This window comes from Prinia subflava, chromosome 10 (genome assembly GCF_021018805.1).
Source record: "Prinia subflava isolate CZ2003 ecotype Zambia chromosome 10, Cam_Psub_1.2, whole genome shotgun sequence".
Classification (NCBI taxonomy): Eukaryota; Metazoa; Chordata; class Aves; order Passeriformes; family Cisticolidae; genus Prinia; species Prinia subflava.
Window position 1 is genome coordinate 14,203,230 of NC_086256.1, and position 22,794 is coordinate 14,226,023.

Here is a 22,794-nt window from a genome sequence, read left to right on the forward strand (position 1 = left end):
ACAAATCAATATTGTGGGTATAACAGAAAAGACAGCCAAAGGAGGTAAGAGGATAATGAAGTGCTTTTTAGTAAAGCTGTTAAAGAAAAGACTTTGACCTATAAGTGGTTTGTGTTAAAATGAATACAAGAGGAAAAACAGCAATTACTTTCCACTTTTGTGCAGCTTTTAAGTTTCACATAAACTTAATTCAAATAAATGAAATGTGCCAAGTAGAAATGACAGGCTGAATACATCAAGTGAAAAACTCCTCCCCTCTTGACTTCTTTTTATTTAATACTTTTAAACATAGGATCATTTTTTAAAATTTATTTTCATATCATTCTTTTTCTTATTAACAACAATAGTTGATTAAAGGCCATTTTCCTTCCTCCTCAAGGTCATCAGCAAACAGAGCTTCCACAGATAATGCTCAAGGACCAGTCTTCTCTAATATGACAGCACTTGAGGCAAGGATACAGAATTCTTCACTGCTCTCCTCCAGACACAGCTTCTGGGTCTCCTGTTGGTCAGCCAGCTGCTGTCACATTAATAGCTTCCTTCTCCCAAAACCTTAATTAGCTAAGACGACTCTGTTCATGAGGCAGATCCCACTGCAATTTGGAGAATTATCCTCCTCCATACCACTATGTTTTCTTTGCATCAGTGAATTTCAATGTGCAGCCATCAATTGATCAGTATCAAGTTGTCATCACTCTGTTGTCTGCAAAGAAAAAAATTCACAATTCTCCATTCAGCAAGAAAGGCAATAGGAAGCATCTACCTACAGGAGTTCAGTTTTGATCCTTCTGTTTTCTGCTCTCCCATTTCCACATGCAACTCTAACACCTGCACTGGGCAATGATGCAAAACCTGCAACAGCAGCAAAAGCTCTAGATTTTCACTCCAACTAGCAGGCTTGTGCCCTCAGTACTGCACAGCATATTATGGCACATATATATATTATGTTCAAGCACACAAATCTCTTATCTGCACAGTGACTTGCAGGTAAAATCTGGACCTGTCTGGAATTCTTGCTAATTAGTTGGTTTTCACATACTCCACAGTCCTCTCATCAGCTTCTGCATAGTGGTTTTCATAAGAGTATACCAGTTAAAACATGTTTTAGCTCAGAATTGCTGTCTTTGCATCATCAGCTGACTGGAGATCTAACATGAAGTACAGGAGGAACAACAGCTTCCAAATATCACACAGGCTGAATGCTGGATACTCCAGCACTTGTGAAACAGCATTTTGCAGTGAGAAGCTAATTATTGCACTTCTCAGGAAAACTCTCATTAAAAAACACCCTACTGACCTCCTGCAGCAGCAGAGAAATGGAAAAGAAGTTCTGTCTTTTCTGTAGCCAGCACTGCTATGGTCTTTTAGAAATTCATGCAAATCTGTTACTGGAAAGCCACTTTGTTGGTATTTCTGAAAGAAAAAGCATTTCACACATGAGAAGTTACTGGGTATGAAACATTCTAAAATTTCCTCTACAGTGTGACAGTTAAACCAGACTATTTGATTCAATAATTCACTACTGCTGTAGGAAGGAAAAAACCCATTCCCATCCTAGAAACACTACATAGTTTGCTTTGTTCCACCAACAATGTAAATGACAAAATTCACATTGTTCACATGTTCTCTTACGGGGTTTTTTTTGCTGCCCATAAGACCAAGGAAGTGATCTCAGGCCATAATGGTATTGGTTCTCCCTTGTTCACTGTGAACTGTTGTGCTCACAGCTAGTGCCCTGGGCTTCTTTTCCCTAAGAACTCTAATTCTGGATTTGAAAGGTTCCAATGTGATTATTCAACATTGCCATGCTGAATAAATGCCACAAAAAAACCCAAGTTCAGCATACTGAAAAAGCTCCCAATTGATCTGTGTGAAATGCTCAGAGGGAAGAGTCAGTAAAACACCATTTTGCAGATCAGACCATCTAGTAAACTAAGAAGCACAGACAATTAAGTTATATTTTGAGGTGCTTCAAAAGCGAAGCTCTCACTCAGCCTGGTTGTAGTTCGTGTCAGACCAGCCTTATTCTGCTGGCCTGTATCTGACACCAAGACAGGAAAAAGATGGGAGCTGAAGGGGGTGATCCACATTGCCTTCCTGCTGGTCACTGAGGCTACAGGAGCACAAAGGGCAGGGAGCACTTGAGGTCAAGAACAGAAAGTAATTACCAAAAACTTAGATTCACTTTCAGATAGTCCATACAGGAAATGGATGGTGCAATTTTAACTTGCACTAGAAGTAGTGCATCTCTCAGAAGAGATTTCCTTTCAACCACACATTTCCAAGCAGCACATTAAGGAAGCCTGGACAACTAAATGACTTTAGAGTTATCTGCTTGAACCTTTCCGAACTCCTGCCAAAGGGCGTCTCTGATATGTCAGCAAACCCAGCCTCCCTTCCAATTTTGCCACAGACTAAACGAAAAGATTTCAATAATCTTATCACACATCAGAACCAATAGTAGATGGAATAGTGATGAGTGATTAACAGGAATGAATACAAAACTGATTGGAAGTGTAACATAAGACAAATGCTTTACCTTTATGGTGTCATAGGAGTCAGTAATGAGTGCAATAAAAAGGCTGAGGATCATGTATATGAACAGACTGATGAAGGAGTACAGATATAATCGGCTGAACACCCACACCAGCGAACTCTTCTGCTGGATTTGAGCAAATGTTGCAAACATATCGTCACCATTGACCAAAGAAAACAGACATTCAGCCACTGTGTTCAGATCTTCAAACTAGAAAATGAGTACAAATTATTAGTAGAATGTGAAGATCAATCAAAACTCAAAGTTTGAGTTTTACTCAAAGCAGACAAAAAAGCCAACCCAGGCAATCAAATGCTACCACACTTTCTTGTGCATTCAGGCCAAAATATACCTGTCAGTAATAGAACCATGTAGAAATATCATCTTGACTGTGCATGATGTGTTGACATCAGACATAAGAATATTTATTTTCAGGAAATTTAACTTGTGATGTTTGACAGGCAGAACAGTCAATAACTGACCACCACAGAAAGCTACTGAATTACAAGCAATTCTGGACCCGCAGAAAAGTAAGATTCCATTTCCCAAAGCACAGCTGAAGTGATTTCACAGAGAATCTATACAGTAAATTAGTGGCAGTATGCTGGGAACACAATGCACATTCTCTGGAATTACTCCAGTAATTCTGCAGCATTACTGGAGTACGGGTAACAAATCAATACTGTGTTACAGGGCTAGCATTAACACAGCCTTCAGAACTCAAATGGTCTTAACTGAATTAACAATCTGTCACTCAGAAAGCCCCCTAGGAGCTGTAAGTACAAGCTACAGCTGTATCATGAAGCTACTGGAGCACACCCTGTACAAAAATCATAGTTCGATTTCAAGGACAGTCTCCTAAATTCCAAACTCCATTTCCCCAAACTGTAATGTGTTCTGAGGCTAAAACCTTTTTATCTACCAGGTAAGCCCAGTTCCCATTTTGCTCTGCCCTTTCAAATAACTGGATTCTTTAACTATAATTTATTGGACAATATGAATTAATAGCCACATTAAAACACTGTGCATTATCAATGAACTAACACAGTTATGGCCCCATGAGGAAAACAAGATGTCAAGAGGTATCTGCTTGTAAGGAGAATATATTGGTGCATAGGAATAGCAGACCTAGTTTACACCTATGGCTTATTTTATTATTTTTTTTAATTCAATTTTAAAGCCATTGTGAAATTCAGCAGTACATTATCCAGGAAGAAGGGAGGCATGGCACAGGTGATTTTTTCAGCAATTTAAGTTTTGATGCCCTGACACAGAGACCTGCTAAGGACAGCTCACCTGGAAGGCCCTAGACTGACACAGCACAAAACACAGGAGACCCACTCACTCTGTCTGACTGTAGTAGAGGGTTTATTTCTATATTTTTGAGCATAAGGAGCTCCCCAGTGATTCTGCACATTGGGAAAGGCTCTTCCCCTCTCTTCCCAGGATGGCTCAGGTGGCTGGAGAGCCCCGGGAAGCCAGCCCTGGGCTTGCACAGTGCCACATTCCCTTCCTGTGGGACCCTGGGGGACTGGCAGGAACGGGAATCCTCCACAGCTACAGCTGCTTTTCTTGACATTGATACGTGATATTTAGGCAAGAGGTAACATTTTCATAGATAAGCATGTTGTTGACTATCCTTCCTTTGGCTCAGATAATGTAATTGTTGCAGGGATGTTACAACAGTAATTATGCTGTGCCTTATAATATTATAGATAATTGAGCCTCTAGTGTGGCAAAGGATCCCACTGCATCCAGCATCCCACAGAGAAATGTATTGCCATCAACTTGGAATGTGCAGACTGAATACCTACACTGCTCAAAGGAGAGAATGACAGTGAGTTAGAGCAATGCAAGCTCCAGGGGCAGAGGAAGCTGCATCAAGCACTGCACTGTCTCTGTGTCTCTGTGTTACACACACACTGTGTGCACCCAGAGATCAGGAATGACAAATCGGACATTTGTTAGTCATTAACAGACATTTAGAATTTGCCACGGCAGGAATCTGCCTCTGTTCAAACTGTCCCATAGAGCATCTGCCAAGAGGAAAAGCAAACAAGCTTTAGGGTTGTTTTGGCTTGTGTTCTAGAGTATACTAAGCCTTGCTCCTGCACCCAGCTTTCAGGCAAGGCATACCAGGCACACACTTTGATAGGAACCTTAAGAAAACAAACAAACAAACCCACAACACACCCCCACACAGGAAGCAAAGCAAACAAGACAAGCATTCATCCTTCCCTTCATGAGTCACAGTTTAGGAGCTGAAGTTACATGGCACGGGAAAGATTTGGAAAAACAAGGCCAGAGCCAAGGAAATTAAAAAAAAATAGTTACAGTGAACTGTTTAGTGCCTCTTTAACCCAACTGAACGGGGATTGCCAGAAGAGGGCAGAAGAGACAGACCAACACACGAGGCTTGGACAGATCATCCCCTCACCACAAACAGCCTGTGCTGGAGATCACTCCGACTTCAAGCACACAGTGAAAGCAAGAATAGTTATTTTATTACAAGGAGCAAGTAGGGGGAGGTACAGAGCGAATGAGAAACACTCACATGTTCACATTACAGTTTTAAACAGATTTTATCTTTTAAAACACATTTCTGTTGGTTTGGCTAGGCGCTACATACACACACACGCACACAGAGATATTCCCATCATTACACCACAAAAGGAGTGATAGTGCTGAGGTACCTTCTCATGATAGGGCCCCAAGACAATCCAGCCACAGAAAGTATAGCCAAGATAGATCATCCCAGCACAACAACAAAACCTCAGCACCTTCGGCAACGACGCCTGCATAGTCAAAATGAGCACCTACAAGAGAGTGGAGCAAAGAAGAGGGGGAAAAGCAAAAAATAAGAGGGAGATCTGGAAAAAAAGTGGCATGTATATGTATATATATGCTTTAATTGTTAGACATTTGATTTCCTCCTTACATTGTAGGTTTGAAAGTATCCCAGGTATCTGATGACTCCAACCCAGACAAACAAAGTTGATGTTCCAAGTAAAATGCTGCAGACATCATAACTTGTGAGGTTCTGAGGGATCCAAACAGAGCAGGTGGTCAAGTTACAAAGCAGTACGTATGTCAGCTTGACAGCTATTTAAGTTCCAGCAGTTCAAACAAACAAAGAAGGGTAGTCCAATACTGAAAGCCTGTTGCTATATCACAAAAATCAGATCACTGTGAACTGCAGTTATTTACTGAGATCACTCAAACACAACAGTGCTGCAAATGGAAGTACATCTATGCTGATATTCTTGAAATTTTGCATAAAGTGCAAAGTCTGGAAGAAAAAAAGCCCATAGTTTGGTTACAAAAGTCTCAAAACTAGATTGAATAACTCAAATTTTTTGTTTAAAAAGGTTACTATTTACAAGGCAAAGAAGCTCTCATTTACTATTTAAACCATCATTTACATGAAAAGTGACCCTTGGGACTACAGCTCTTTCCATGCTTGCATGCATTTACATCTCTGAACAGGTTCTTTGCCAGCAGTTCAGAACCTGAGCATTGTTTTTACTACAGCTTTTACTACAACCATATCTACTTACACTTTACTTTAGAAGGCACGTACTGGTTACAGTAAATGCAAGAGAGCCATCTAGCTCAAGTTCTCCTACCCTGACTCCCCACCTCAGCCTACAGCCAGTGATTCCCGATAACTTCCTCTGAAGGCCACTCTGGGATCTGCCCTTTGAGCCTCTGTACACATGGAACAGGAGCAGCACACTACCCGCTCTGTTTTTCCCAGAATACAAAGTTTTGTGAATACATGAATTGTTGCCACACATCTATTGAAGATTAAAGCAAACAAAAAAACAAACAACAAAAACCAAAACAAAACAAAAAAAACACCCAACTAGAAAAAAAAAACAAAACACAAAAAGCAACCCCAAATCCTCCTGAAGAGCTGCCAGCTGGACAAAGCACATTTCAGCAAGTGCAGGCAGGGAGGTCAAGGATGAGCAGGTGACACTGTCTGTGCCTATGTCCTTTTTGCCAGGGGAAAGCAGGCTGTGTCAGCTGTGTTTCCAGTCCTACAAGCCACCAAGAGCCCTGTTGCATTCAAGGTTTCCCTGTACTGTACATGCTACTACTTCTTACAGAACCGATAACTCAAATTGTGGGCTCCTTCTGTTAGGAGCTGTCCACCCACAAGCCCCATACCTGTGGGATTAGGGGTCCTAGCACTGTGGAAATAAGATGTTTAAATACCTTACATGGTCTTACTGAAAGATTTTGGGGAAGAGTGACTGGAAGCAGTTATTAAATAAACTAGCACTAGGAAATGGACTAAAATAAGCCAATATTGACTATTATAGCTCACTTCCACCTGTGCCCAAGTTAAAGCACATTACACACGGTTGTAGTAAGATTAGTATTTTGGCTGAACTAGGAAATTCTTACCTTAGCTTTTATTTCCATTTTCAGGATTGACCCAATGATTGTCATCACATCACTGATAATTACCAGGACGTACCACCCATTTAGGAACTCCAGGCGATCAGCATAGCAGACACGGCGCTTGTATTTCTCCAAGAAGAAATTCACAAATCTCTATCCACAAGCATTTAGATGTTTAGTTACAGGCAGCCTTGGATGAAAAAACGTGGCAATCTTCAAGTTCCCCACAACCCCTTTTCCTATAGTATTCACTGGAATAGTAGCTTAACGCTAATTCTCAATAGCAAGAGAAATAAATAGGAAAAATTTAAGATGGATTTAGATCAGTGAAAATTAACTTTCCACAGAACACCTGATTTCATAACCCATTCCCACTAACCTAACCATGGCCTGTTATCCCCTTTATCACAGCTTCTGGCCACCTCTAACAGAGCAAGGCCACCCAACTAAAGAAGTGAAAAAGAACTCAAATACTAACACTACAATACTAATAACTAATACACTCAAATACCAATAACTACAGGGCAAGAGCTCTCATTTCCAATGGAGCAAACAATATCACCTCTACGCCCAGCACTGCCCATCTGCTTTCACTTGGTCTTTTTGCTCTGGAATAAAAGTGGAGTGCCTATTCCTGAGAGCAGTTTGACAATGCCTCTGTTCAATCATGTCCTCTTGACTCTTGGTCTTGTTTCCAAGCTACAAAAAGGATATACTGAGCTAGATAAACAAGTATTTGTGTTTTCATATTCTACCTACCCTGGACTCTTCTTCTCTCATGAGCCACATGTTTATAAAAAAAACCAGCCAGAGTTAGACTATGTGCTATACTTTACATTTTCTCCAGTTAGAGCTGGTTTTGAGGGATGTTCATTAAGGCATTAATTTATGACTAGACCTCTATGGGAATTCTACTCTGATGCCAGGGAAGGAAGATTTGTGGTTTGGAGGTGCAGGACACATTGTTTGTTCACAGCACAAAGACTCAGAAGGCTTTTTGTCTAAAATCCTGGAAAGGGAAGTCTCCTTGTTTTGTCCATTGAGAGATACAACAAAATACTTCAAATTACAGCACTACACAAACAGAAATAAAATCCATTCACAGTTAGCAATTGTCCACCAAGATACTGATACATCCTTTCTAGAGACAACAGTAAGAGAGACGCCTTGCAACAGGTTTACTCACTTTAATACTGCAGGTTTCAAAAGGTAACCCTTCACAAGGCCAGCACAAAGAAGGCAGAGACCAAATAAGCACCAAGGTCACGAGCACTGCGTTTACCTTTTGTAGTCTCCAGGCAAGAACGATGGAGCGTGTGCAGAGGATGAGAGAAGCCAAGCAACTCAAGATGACAAATCCATCAAAGACTAGGATATACTGAATGTTCTTCTGAAGAACTGCAGAGAACCAAGGAAATAAAGCAAGGTTAGTCTTTTCACATGTCTTTTAATGCAAGTTATGGGACATTTTCTAAGAATTCATGCTCAAATAGTCTCACCCCAGAAGCAGATGGGTTACAAGCTATATTCTTCCTGCGAGCATTCATCAACACAGCTCAGCAGAGAATTACATCAAGACAGTCATAGAGACTGGGCCACAAGAATGAAAAATATGTTCAAGTTCTTCAAAATAAACCCAAAGATGGGTATGTTAATACAGGTATCCTGCTTTTTACCTGTCCTCTGTGCTTCCACAGTGCTACAACTACATGAGGCAAAAGAAATGCAGATTTGGTCTGTATCAACACCAATAATTTTTTTTTTTTAAATCCCACTTAATCTGCAATAACAAACTTCCTGGACTTTCTGTACTGTTTTGTTTTCATCCACAAGTTTAAAAGCACAAGTGTGAATGCAAATTAAGTGTCTTCCTTTGCTTCCTCACATCAGTGGTCCCTATCTTTTCCACAACATACATTTTTAACTATACAAAATTGAAGGCAACACTCATTTTTAATTGTTGCAATAGCCCATCAGCTCATCTTTATTACTGAATATGCATGCTCCCTCAGCTGGTAATTAGACACAAAACAAACTACTCATGAACAGGTAGCTGCAAGACAGCCACAAGAAATTACTGGGCAGAGAGGCAAGCCAGGTACTTTGAGGCTATTCAGAATATCCTATAAATTACCACTTTAATATTGGTACAACACAGCATTATCAGAGAAAAGCTGGCTTTACTGAGGCAAAAGGCAGGCCACTTGACATATTTATTAATCAAGATAATATATAGCACACTAAAAAATATTGTTCCATCACAGTCCTGTAGAGCAAGTCAACACATGGGACAAGCAGTTGCACAGTGCTGTCACAGCTACTATTTCTTTAAGAGGCCTTTAGTGCACATTCCTGAGCTGTCAGACCAAGCCTTAACACTAGAAATACATGACAGATGCCAGCCTTTGCTCACACACATCATTAAATCTACCAGCAGTGGCAAAATAAAAAAGCCAACATGAAAAACTTTCAGAAATAGCATGCTTCAATCAGGTAGAAGAAAAAAATTTGAAAGCTGTAGGAGCCTTCAGTTGGAAATTTATCCAATGTTAGTGGATAAATTGAGTTATCTCAGAGCAGCACAACAATTAAAAATCTCTGGAAGAAACATTCATCCTCCATGCAGGTAGAGCTCACTGCTACCACACACTGGTATGCAAAAATGTTTGTCATCTCACCACAGGAATTATTTCCTAGCTCTTGATTAGCAAGAGATAATGAATTGCATTAGGCAAGCTGCATTGTTCTACAGGCAGAGGGATGAACAGGCTGGGGAATATCTTGCAGGACAGCCTGCTACAGACCAGAGAACGCAATGGGAGACACACAACTGCTGTCATGCAAACACACATGCACCATACCTACCTGAGTTAAATATGTGCCAGTCTTTGCACTCCTGAATGTCAGTGTCACTATCAAAATAGATCTTGATTTTTCCACTGTGGGCTCTGTTATTGAAAGTTATCTGAAAATACAGAGCTACATCAGAAACAGGACTAGAAGATTGTATTCCAGGAAAAAAAATCCTAAGTACTTTGGACATAACATTCATTAATATTGTTGATCAGATAAGTTTTAAGAAAGTTATGACCAAAAATGATGGTCTAGACACAATTTGAGTAGATGACATGTATTGCCTGATGTGCAGTATTCCAAGAGGCCAAACTTCACTCTTAGTCTTTAGATGAAGAACAATGCCTTATCCCTTTCTCAGGTTATGAAATTACCAACTGGAATATATTACAAAGCAACATTGTCCCATGGCAACACCACTTCAGCAGCCTTTGAGAAGGAGGGGTGAGGGCCAGGACGTGCTCAACTGTGCTTCTCCTGCAGGGTAGAAATGAGTGACACCTACACCTGAGCTTAAGCTCTCATTACATATACAGTGCTGGAAGTGGCACAGCCCATTTTCACTTACAGTATTTTGAAATGCATAGCAGTCAGGCAATTCACGGGCATGGATTGTCTGCAGAGCAATGCCTTTCAGCGTGAAGGAGATTTCAACCTGTATGAGCCTGGATATTTGAAAAAGTGCACAGATATATTTAAATATCACAGAAATATACACAAACTGCACAAATCAGAATCCACTATATTAATATGAATGGACAAGTTGGAATAATTTGAAAAACCCCATCACTTTACCTGTAAAATTCAAGATTGAAAAAAGAAGAGTTCAGCTTCAGTTCTGCCTTCCTACCAGTTAGCTCCTTTGGCTTTAAAAGGATACACTCTGGAAAGACAAGAGAAAACTGTTATGTTATCATTTAAAAAAACCCTGTTTATGTTATCATAAAAACTTCACATTGAAAGTACATTAAACGGAGATGATCAGTGTGCATAGCAAGTCCCAATCGGGCAAAACATTAATTTTGAACAAACTAGTGGGATCAGAAGCAGGTTTGTGTACTGACTCATGAGCAGCTAGCAGCCAGGACTCAGCTCTGAGAGGCAGTAAGGGCCCACCCATGGAAGGTCCAGACTGACCAGCATCCAGAATTCTGTATTTGAACCTCCTGCACAGAGGGGTAAGAGGTGTGTTTGAGAAAAAGAACACCAGAACACCATCTGATCATAAACTGCAAAGGTTTGTAGGTAGTTGAAAAGAGCCTTTTATAATAACAGCTTTCTTTTCTAGACGGGTACTAAAAACCAAGAGGGAAACAGGCAAGAAGCATGGTATGTTCCTGAAATTGTCACACAAAAAGCTATTGGTTTTAAGCTTTAGAACTAGAATTTAAGTACTTCACAACAAGATATTTTAAATACAACAGTACTGTACCTGTTTCAGTAGAAATATCTATGTTCAGTGTATCATTGGAAGGAAGCATTTTGCCTCTCTTGTACTGCTGTTTACAGACTTTTAAACCTGATTCTTCATGTTCATAACCAAGTGTCCCCAAGGATATATTCTTTAAGTTCCTGTACTAGTTTAAAAACAAAAACAGAAGTTAGAGAAAGCCATTTTATTTGCATTAGATAGCAAAATGAAGCCTCACACTTATATGTATCAATACAGGTTTTTAAATTTTTTAAAAAATCTTTACTTTTACGTAAAAGCTTCCCACTCAATTTATAGACAAGAGGACTGCTGGCCACTGATTAGTAGTGATCAGCATCCCGGTGACACAGTGACCAGGAGCCCTGTGCCTACTGGGCTGCCTGCAGATGATCACCCATATGTCAGACAGGCATTAACTCAATGCCTGGCAGAGATTTCAGTGCAGTATTGCTGCTACCCAAACATCCCCAGGGATACCTTCACCTCATGAAGGTGATAGTTGTCACACCACTTGAAACTTGATCGTTGTACATGTGATCCAAGTCATGGTTCTTATCAAATCCACACCAGGATCAAGCCCAAAGCAGCTCCCCGTGTGACCACAGAAGAGGGAAGCCAAGCATTCACTACACAGCCAGCAACCAGGGAACACACACAGAGCTCGAGCAGCCCAAAGTAACTCAACCTGCCTGCTTTACACAAGCACAGAGCAGCTGAAAACATGCCTGTGAGGAAGGTACTTTCTTCTTCCACTTACTCCAATACAGCACAAGCCACCTTCTTCGCTTGCAAGATACGCTTGAAAACAAGGACTAAAAGTGAAAGCAAAAAAAGCTGTGCCAAACCAAGCACTGTCAAACATAGGTCAGCCCTGAACAACATCAAGAACTACGTTCCAGGCCAGTCCCCTCCAGACCTGCTTTCCATACAGCCTTGGTGTTTACTGGAAGCAAAACATACCCTCTGATCCCTGGAGTCACACCTTCCATTCCTGCACAAGTGAGGCAAGCCCCAGGGCACAGCTCTTCTGGTGGCCCTTGGCTCCTCAGCAGCTGATCCATGGACTAACCACAAAGGACAGGGGATCAATGACTAACCACGAAGGCAGCTGCTTGCCAGCTCAGTTTCCCAAGAGCTAACACTGTCCAAGAGAAGCCAGACAGAACTATGGCCTTTTGGGGAAGAAGGCATAAACACATAGCAATTCATTAGATTTTATTATTACCTGACTTAGCTAAAGAACTCAGGACAGCATACAGCAGTGGTCTGCTCTCAAGAAAGCATTTAGTTTTTTTGGAGGCCTGAAGTAAACAAACATGGGAATAAGGTTTCCTATTACTTGAAAATTTGTTCAGCTGGCTTTGATAAAGACCAGCCCCTTTTCCCCTTATCATGGATATCTTTATTATGCATCATTCACTGTCATCCTATTTCCCCCCCTTCCTATGGGCATTGTGGCCACTAGCCCACCTTGTGAGGTAAAACATCCCAGCAGTCATTAACAACCACACACTCCATGTCCAGAACTGGAGCTGCAACAGAAACCACCACACTTCTCTGCCAAGTTCTGCCTTGCAGCACCACTTCAGAACAGGGTTTAGACAGGCCAGCAGTAAAGCCTGGCCTCCTCACCCTGTCGGTCTCTGAACTCAGAGCAAGCTAAGGAAGCCACGTCTGACTAAGGCAGGTCCAGTGAGTGGGAACAGCAGTCACAGCTCCTCATCCCACCAAGGACATCTCCACATCACTGCATGCAGCAGCTGCTGCCCCAGCCACATGTGTACCTGAGCTCTGCCCTCCTGACAGCACAGCAGAGGTGCTGGGCTATGCACATACCACTTTCAAACAACACTATGAAACACTAAAAGCAAAATTCCTCATTATAAATTTCCAAACAGCCTCAGAACAGGCAGCAGAATATCCTGGTCTTACAGCCTCTGCCACAGGGCAGAGCACAAGAGCAACTTCACATTCTTCTATTACAAAGAGATGCTTCATAATAGAAACTTCAGCTTGAACCCAGCAGAGAAGCAAGGGAAACCTGTGTACTCTTCCAAGTGCCAATGTTTGGGCTTTCATGTTGCTGGTCTGTTTGGGGTTTTTTTCCAAAGTGTTAAAATATCCCCAGTGGTATATTACACAAAAGCTAACATTTGGTTTTCACAACTTCAGCTTTGCTGTGCACAATTACTATTTTCTGTAATGTCATATCCATCTGCTTCACCCACCCAACCATGCAGTTCAAAGACACAAACCAGAACACCAAATCCCATGTCTTCTAGCTGTCCATCTCAAAATAAATAAAATAAAGCCTTTCCTTTATCTTAGGAGTCATCTAGATTGGCTCTTCCCACAACGCACCCTCTAAAGACAGACAAAAGAAAGGCAGCAGTAGTCACAATGTTCACCTGAAAGCATGCTTTTTGAACTCTCACATGTGATATAAAAGTCTCAGGAATGCCACAGATTTCACAATTTAAATCTCCTTAAAGGATATGACTACATTTATACAACACACACATTTTATGAAGAGACCTTTTTCTGATGCCTGGCTCATTCTTGAGGATATAAAGCTATTATTTCTCTATTGTCTTGTATCTGGAATTCACCTCAGCCTTAGTGCCTACAAAAGAAGGAAAGTGAAACAAAGCAAGCAAGGAAGAAAAAAAAAAAGCCAAAATGGTTTATTGCAGAAACAGTAGCAATATGTAGAGTTCAAAGAAAGATTGAGAAAACTTTCATTTAAAATGCCAGGAATGAGAGTCTTAGGTCTTGTCCAGCACATTTGATCTGCTGGTGGCTCTGCTGTAGCTTACAGGAAAGGACAGGGGAGCAGCAAGCCCTCACGAGTGGATGATTGATATTGAGTTTTGGCAATTCACAGCCCTGCAACTCCCAGATGCTGCTGGGCACAGCTGCAGTGGCAACGCTGCTTTAATCCAGGTGCCAGAGCTTGTATGCCAAGGCCAGTGAAAATGAAAGTTGGTTTAAACCCCCTTTTTATTCACTCAGTGTTAATCATTTCTGGGATTATCATCATTCCCAATGCAAGAGACATTTCATATTCCAGAGTCTTTCATCTCATGACTTCCAAATGTATTAATATATTTCTTATATGTTTTAAATACAAAAATATTTACAGAATTTTCATCCTAGATTTATTCACTTTTCTCTGAAAACTGTTCTTTAAAATACCATCCCTAAACCAGGGTGAATGCCTCTACACTCCTGAGTATCATATTCCCCATTTTGAGGCCTCCAGCCGTCACTACAAAGCTGCAATTCAGGAGAGCTGTCAAGGACACATTTTTTTAAAGCATGCATAGGTATATTCAGGCCCACAGGTCTCCAAAGTAAGACCTAAACCAAAGTTCAGGTTCATGCAAGATGACCAGTTTTCAAATTTTGGTATTGGGATTGTGGTATTAAGAACTACCCGCGTAAAATTCTGGTTTGGATTCATCTCCAAGAGACAAAAATTCAGCCACAACACAAACTTCAGGACACCCCATCTACACTGATTTAGTCAAACACCAAAGTGAAATCCAAGAATGGAACAGAAAAACAGAAACTTAGCAGAAGTTGATAGCTACAGCTATAAACTTCTAGCTTCAGCTTTAACACAGTTATAAACACACAATCACACCTACCTGATTAATAACATAAAAAATGCTATCATAAGCATCCTGTTGTGTATATATACTGCAGCTGTAGTCATCTTCATCAGTTCCAGAATAGCCTTTCAGGAATAGATGTTTAAAAGCAACAATGTTTTCCTCTTTGAATGAGACCACCAGTTGGTTACTCAAACCAAAAAAAACAAGCTGACAAGAGAAATAAAATAAAAGAAATGGGTTTGAATTTTGAACAGTGGTCAAGAAGCAGCTTTTTGGAAAGAGATATTACAATACATACAAACCAGACAGCAATCTATTCCTGTAACTCTGCTGCAGCAAGAGCTGAGCCTGTTAACTAATGGCACAAGATTGCCAAAGCCAAGGTTATCACATGCAGGGCAAGTGAAACAAATCTAAGCACAGCAACTGAACAGACAGCTACATCACTTGCACCTTTCACATATCACGGACCAACAACTCCAACTGGGATCTGCAAAAACCTTTGTGGAGGATGCAAATGGCACACAATCTAACATAACAGCACAACCTGCTACCCCTGAAATGGTCTGCTTTGCTATGGACAAATTCCTGCACCTTTCCTATCTCTGGCAAGGCACAGGATTAGAGCAAACCTATGTGGGACCCTACAGCAATAAAAAGCATCACCTGCCTGACCCAGGTGCTGCTTAAGGAAGCTCCAACAAGAAGGAACAGCAAACAGCAGAGTTACTACTGAAGACTTGTGTTCCCCTGCCGTATGGATGTTCCCATTTCCACCACCAAGGAAAACAAACAGAGCCTAGAAACTGCTTGTTTTTTCAGCAAGAACTTCTTCATAGGCACAGTAAAAGAGGTTATCCCAGCTACTGTGCCTATGAAGCATACTGGAAGCCATACTGAACATACTGGAAGCCCCAGCTATGTGCCTGACATCTGAGCAAAACCAAGGGCTGACAAGAAAAGTCTCAAGCAGCTGTCCAGAAAATCTTGTGGCCTTTGAAAGCCAAGCAGCAGAGCACCCCTTCTGCTCACAAAGGATAGTGGGAGACTGGGGCAGCAGACGGAAAAATCACCCCCAAAAATTGAAGTCAGTAAGGTTAGGCCAGATGGCAGTACTGAACTTTTTCAGAGACATGTGAACTTGTACTTTGTATCATTCACATGCAAAGTTTACTGCCCTGTTTTTGAGGAAGAGGAACAACCCACACATGAGGTGCAGCTGCCAGTAAAGAGAGCCAGGGCACCCCTTCCTTTCAGCTTGCACTGTGCTCACACCGCCCACCCACACTTCAATACAATCCCTGTTCCATCAGCTCTATCTCTACAGGTCACAGTTGTGCCAGCACTAGTGTAATTCACTTATTTTAATTAGCTTTGCCTAGACAGACCAACCAGTGCATCCCACCCCTGCCTGCAGAGAGATTTGGGCACAGCACAGCACCAGCAGAGCCAGACCCCAGAGCCTGCCACACTCAATAAAACACCAGCACACACGACCTGGGGTTGTGCTTCATTTCTTTCATAGCAGGCAACTCAAACACAAACCAGGGACCCCACAACTCAGCATGGATATTTAGCTGTTCTTGCGAACTGTCAGATGTCAGCCTTGCATTTCAAAGAAAAAGTAATTTCTACCTATATGTGTGTCCCATTTTGCTTCCCTCCACATGCAGTCACTATTAGAAGACTGTAAAATAACCAACTGCACCGTGGTACCAGTGCAGTTTACAAACACCCTCTTCTTTGCCTCCACATAGTATCTCAAACAGTACACAACTTGTCAAATGCATTATTTGATGACAGAAGCAAGAGGCACATCCAATTCCTGCAGCCCAGCCATCCCATCATCATCAGAAACCATAGCATCTTCACACTGAACGTGGACACTTTGATTTTCAGATTAGATATTGGAAATATCACTTTTGAAATAGTCCAGTGAAACTGTAATCTAAGAATGTAACAAAAAGAAATATGGTGAGAACAAGCCTGAAAACAGTGCTGAATTTAGCGGGAAGAGTAATTTGCTTTAAAGTATTATGTCAAAATTGGCAAAATATCTGGTCAAACACTGCCCTGAAAATCTCCAGGCTTTTGTAGTTTATGTATTCTTCCCTCTTGAAACAGCTTTCACAGTATTTTTTTTCATGGACTTCTGAAGTGGGAAGTTCAAGGCAGTAACAAATACCCAGGGATGGTAAAAGCCCAGAAGCACAGGCCTGCTTCTCCTGCACATCGTCACTGCTCTAAGAGTAAAAACAGAGGATTACCTGTGTCGTAACCATAAGTATCTTCAAGATCTGCAAAGCCAATTTCCATGGTATCTGACGTCTTGCTCTGTATTTTTCACATGGGTTCATGAAGTAAAACTTCAAATCCTCTTTCAAAGCCTTCTCTTTTAGATCTAAATCTGACTGAGTCATCATATTTCTGCCACAAATAACATATTAATTAGAAACCAATAGGATGCTTTAGCAGACAATTTCCTCTTTGTACTGTCCCCTCAGATCACCACATGACATAAAAGGTCCAAAATAGTTTTTGGGTTATTTTATGGAAATGCAAAAATATTTCCCTGTGATCACATTATTAAAAATCATTCAAACACATCTGATTATTAAAACACAGCATTTAGAGAAATAATTAACAGGCATTAAATACTAGGATCTCTAACAGAAAGAAATGCTATTACACCCTTAAAAATCCATTTGAAACAAAGAGGCACCACTGTTAACATATTTGTCTGAATAACCCACATTCTAGCAGAAGAAAAAGGTGTCTTAAAGATTAAACCAGAGCAGGCTTTACACACATTTCTGTTATAAACATGCAGCTTCAAGGGCTAAATCCATAGGCATTTATTTATTGAAATACCTGGGCATGTAAAACTCAGGGGACCAAGCACAGAAGACTATTGTTTTAAGTGTTTTAGATCACCTTAGGTTTCTCATTCTCAATTGAATGGGACATTGAAAAAACTTCCCCCATCTCCTAATCATTTTAACCTGTTTTCCAGTAATATAAGTTTTTGGAATTTTCCTACTTCACACACAGAACCAAACTTGTCTTTTTTTCTCTCTCTTTTTACATAGACAAGACAAGACAATTTATGACAAGAGGGTCATATCTGACACTGGCTGACTATCAGTTACATTTACCATTCAGAATGTTATTCCCAATGTTCTGAATTTTATAAAGGATAACATTTTGTCTGAGGCTCAAAACCGAAAGCATCAATTCCAAGTTTTCAGATACTTGGAATACTTCCTCATTTTTTACTTTTTGTGTCCTCACCTGTCTGATGTGCACAGATACTTAAGCTCAAACTGTAGCTCACAAAGCACATTTGATTTACTTGAACCAGCTGTCCCACAAGAAGAGAAATTCCAGTTAAAGGAGCACAGTAAAGCTGGCACTGTGCTGTTTCCTCAGAAGAGGAAGTGAAGACAACCAAAAAATCCATTTTAATGTTAACAGCTCAAAAGTTATCTTTCCTACACAGCCTTAAATCAATCTTCCACGAAGATGATGAGAGGCAGGATGGGTTTTGGTTTTTGAAGCAGAAAAACATGGGAAGTTCTCAAGAAAAGGAAACTGCAGGCAGCATCCCTATTTAAAGTTATAATAAAAACATACTGGACTAGCTTTAGTAGCATCTAAGATACAAAAACTTTGAAAGACGTAAACATGCCTGACAGAAGAGCATGTGACAATTACAGCTGTGAGCATTGATTAAGAAACAGGTCCATGCATTCTTCAATCCTGCACTGACACCCAAAGACATCCCTGCTCCTGTACCAGCTTCTCTCCAACAGGCAGAAGCATTTGTGTGGGTACACAGTGAACAAGAGCTAACCCAAAGTGAAAGTGATAGGGGGAGGTGGGAAAGAAAGAAGAAACAGAACAGTGTAAAGCTAAATCTGATCAAATTTTAAAGCATAAAGGTATGACATAAGAAGCACTCCAAGACTTCAGCAAAATCCTCCCCTAAGCTTCCAGTAAAAGCATATCAGCAGCAAATCTTTGAAAACAGACAAAAACCAAAAACACCAACCAAATAAAAAACCCCAAACAAAACCCAAAAAAGGCCAAAAATCCACAAATCAAGCAAAATCAAACAGCAAACTTTATAATAAACATTATGTTTTTGATATTCAAATACATACCATAAAAACATAATGGTTTACTCCAAAGATGTGTATCAAGACCTTACAGTTATCCCAAAAACTTAATGTTGACTAACAACAGCACTTTCACCTTTACACAAGTCTCATTTGTGGCTAGGGATTATTTTCATTGATGTCTTTCGCTCCCTTTATTAATAAACTGTAGAAATTATGAGCAGAAAATTTGTCAAAGCAACATATTTCAGCTTAAGTGAGAGATCCAAGATTCAAGCCAGTATCACTGTTGGACTTTGTCTTCAAATAAAAAACAGGCATTCTCTGGTGTAGTATTTAAGAAAGAATTCATTTCTTACACAGGTGAAACAGGTAACAAGGCAACAGGTGAAATACATCAACTCTTTTTCAATTCATTCATTTCTAGGACAGATTAAAAATTACATCCAAATAAACCACACTAAATCAGCAGAACTAGAACCTTCAAGCAAAGCATTGAAGAAGTTTTAAAAGCCCCAAGAGATCACCAGTAACTTACCATACTTAAAACAAACTATCTAGTTCCACCACATGGTCATTAGCCTAAAAACCTAAACCTAATTAAAACAAAGTACCCAGCTCAAGACAGAGCAATGAAGCAATTAAGTTCTGACACACCAGTGTAATTAACAGCGCTCAAGGGGTTTCCATAGTGTGTTTTGTGAAGCCTGACACAAGCAAATTTTTTTTTGTGAATGAAGACTAACTGTACAATGCATGCTTAGGTGCACATCCAAGTGTCATGTGTCCCAGAGATTACAACTGTTAGTAACTCAATTCTATCAGCTGCATTACTGTAACAAACACTTTATTGCTGTAGCTGGTAGGACAGTCTGGGTTTCCGCTATTTTGTAGCAAGGCATTTTAGAGCTCAACATTCCACCCAAGAAAGAGGATTCAACAGTCAGGACTACAATTTACAGCTACCTACTTAGGAAATGCACTTGTAGGAGTCAGCTCTTCGCCCAGCAGAAAAAGCACCGCGGAATCAAGTGGCTAAAGTGAGCTTCGTAAGAGAGCACAGTCACTTTCTTTATCAACTCACTACTGTAGCGACACCTAACAGTGTCCAGAGCTCCGTATCAGCAACATTCACCTACTTGAGCTCTGTATCTGGAAAAGGTCTTAACGAGAACGATGGAGTACTAAGGGGGCAAGGAGGAAAAAAGTGATAAAAACCCTCTCATTGAGTTGAGTTCTACATACCAGGCTGGGCAACCCCAGCTTCACCGCCCCGATCTCTACTGAGAGCAGCACTCTGCCAGAGGACGGCATCGCCTCGGGCTTCTCAGAAGCGAGGGGAAAGCCCTCCCTGCAGGACTCCCACCGCCACCGCCCGCGGGAGGAGCGGCCGCAGCGGGCACGGGGGAGCGCTCCGCTGCCAGCCAGCCTCCCGCGGAGAGCACGACCTACCTTGTGCAGCACCGCGACACCGGAGTGCCCCGGCGCCCGTGCACGCTGCCCGCCCGTGCCCGCGGCAGCGCCCTCCCGAGCGGCTCCTGCTCCCTCCCCGTGCCCCCGGTGCTATCGCGGCCCCGGGCCCGGCCCGGCCCGCCCCGCGCCGCTGCCGCAGGAGCGCCCTGACCCCGCTGCCCGCCGGGCGGGCTGACCCCGGCTCAGCCCGGCGCGGTTCCCTCACCCGCTGGCGGCGGCCCGCCCGCCGGGGAGGGACTTGAGGGGGATCTCCATGGGCCGCGGGGCTCGGCCGGGGCCCGGACAGGGCAGGACTCCGGCGGAACAGCCCGGACCCCGCACCCTGCCCCGCCGGCCGCGCCGCCTTTATGGACCCGGCGGAGGAGGGCGCCCGCCGCCCACGTGCCCGGCGCCGCCCGGTCCGGCCCGGCCCGGCCCGCTGCTGCCCCTGCCCCTGCCCCGCCGGCTGCGGTCCGGCTGCCCCTGCCCCGCCGGCTGCGGTCCGGCTCCCGCTGCGGCCCGGCTGCCGCTGCCCCTGCCCCGCTGCCTCCGCCCCGAGCGCGGCTCTGCTACAGGAATAAGGCTCGGTGTTGTCAGGCACATGGTGACTCTTGGGAATGTCCCATGCGGGGCTGGTGTGATGCTTGGTGATGTCCTCTGCAGGGCTGAGAGTTGGACTGGATCATGCTTGTGTGTCCCCTCCAACTCTGCATAATCTCTGATTCTGTGGTGACAGGAGTTACCTGACTGCCAGCTAGTAGTTGTAGACACGAAGATAACATGCAGGAAGACTGCAGGTGAGATTGGCCACTACAGAATTGGTTGTCTTGCAGGTCAAGAGGTATTTAGTTCCTCAGAGGATGTGCTTTAATGTGGTTACTCCAAACTAGGGCATTCAAAATAGAATGTAGACTCCTAAGAGGCACCATTGCAGCAGCTGAGCTCTCTACCTGCCCACACAGTGGGCATGGGCAGCGCAGGATCCTTACATAACGCTCTCAGATGATGCTGTATTTGGTTGTGGTCACACTGTGTAAGGGAGAAGAAGGAACAAAAGCCCAGACAAACATCCATATGCAGTTTCTCAACATTAGCTGCAAGAGCATTGTGGCAGCTCTTGCATTAATGTTTTCTTAATGCTTCCTCTGGTATTAGCTACTGCTTGAGGCAGGAAGATATTCCTCACAGGTGCAGCCACAGGTTGTGCTTTTTACAGCAGTGTCTGTGTGCTGTCCTACTTCTTGTCTCCATTGCTGTTCCCGCAACTGTCAGATAAATTATACATTTACACATTTTAATACTGGATAGGTATGAGCACATCTGAATTTATTTCTTGCTCTTTTGCACGCACACTGCTTACCGTCCCTTAAGAATGTACTTCAATCCAACATGGAAACTGGTACTTAGAAATAAGTAAGCCCACCACCTCTTCCTCTCAGTGTAATTTCATTATGTTAAAAGATCTGGGCTCTGCTGAAAACAAGAAGTTCTCCCTAACTGTATATGCAAAACATTGGTATTGAAATAAGCCTTGGTATGAAAACAGCTGTTGCCCAATATAGCAGTCTGCAACTTATTTTCATGAGGAAATAGTGACTATTGGTATTTTCAGGTGACTTTCCAGGGCCCAGTGAGAATCAGAACAAAGAAAATCTCTTACCCCTTCACAGCTTCTTGGTCAGGGCTGAAAGCCCTGTTTCACTTAAGGTTGCATATTTAAGCACGAGTTTATCAGATGCTTTATCTGCTTCCTTGTTCTCCCCAACTGCATTTTACAGTTCTATCTGTGTCTGCTCGATTGTATCAGCATAGAGATACCGCTGTCTCCAGGATGCAGCTCTACGTGTGCTACCAGCATTGCTAATACTGAGATCACTAACACACTGAAGTCACAAGGGGTTTTTTTAGAGTAAGATCATTGTCACACATCTTGGCTCTGCAAGGCCATAACCAACACATCATATGTTAGTAAGATTAAAAAGCCTCACCACACACACAACAGCAGCAGCCACAGATCTGGCAGAGCTGTGCTTCATCTCAAATGCAGCCAGCAGGCTAGAAAACACAGCACTGACTTGCTTCTTCTCAGGTGAGCAAAATACTCAGGCAGATGAAGATCTTAAACACCAAGGATCAAGCAGGTCAGAAAACTGGACAAGCAAGCAGTTAGACTGCCAGCAGTAGCACCAAGATGAACAATGTGTATGTAAGTGTCTGCTTTTTTCTTATAAAAAACAGAATGTAAGTATCAGATATATAATACAAGCACCATTTCTTATCCCAGTCAGAACTGGACATTTTGAGCAGTTGCAAGCCAGAAACCCCTCAGGGTCCTGTTCTTCTTTCCCAATGTAACAGCCTGCAGTGTAGCCAGAA

At 42.2% G+C, this 22,794-nt stretch overlaps 1 protein-coding gene across 7 annotated transcripts; it reads right to left on the reverse strand.

Moving 5' to 3' along the window:
* Positions 1 to 240: 240 nt before the first annotated feature.
* MCOLN2 (mucolipin TRP cation channel 2) lies at positions 241 to 20,802 on the reverse strand. Of its 7 annotated transcripts, none has more exons than XM_063407395.1 (14): positions 20,645 to 20,802; positions 17,116 to 17,275; positions 14,882 to 15,055; positions 11,232 to 11,376; positions 10,595 to 10,682; positions 10,368 to 10,464; positions 9,812 to 9,911; positions 8,229 to 8,344; positions 6,950 to 7,099; positions 5,475 to 5,576; positions 5,230 to 5,352; positions 2,540 to 2,746; positions 1,298 to 1,413; positions 241 to 703 (listed from the first exon to the last, which is right to left on the reverse strand). In XM_063407395.1, exons 1-14 carry the CDS (start codon positions 20,692 to 20,694, stop codon positions 667 to 669), a joined length of 1,665 nt encoding a protein of 554 aa, XP_063263465.1. In that variant the 5' UTR covers positions 20,695 to 20,802; the 3' UTR covers positions 241 to 666. The 7 variants fall into 7 exon arrangements, with proteins under 7 accessions (XP_063263465.1, XP_063263466.1, XP_063263468.1 ...); XM_063407396.1 differs by lacking the exon at positions 20,645 to 20,802 and adding an exon at positions 20,419 to 20,572; XM_063407398.1 differs by lacking the exon at positions 20,645 to 20,802 and adding an exon at positions 20,212 to 20,401.
* Positions 20,803 to 22,794: the final 1,992 nt, after the last annotated feature.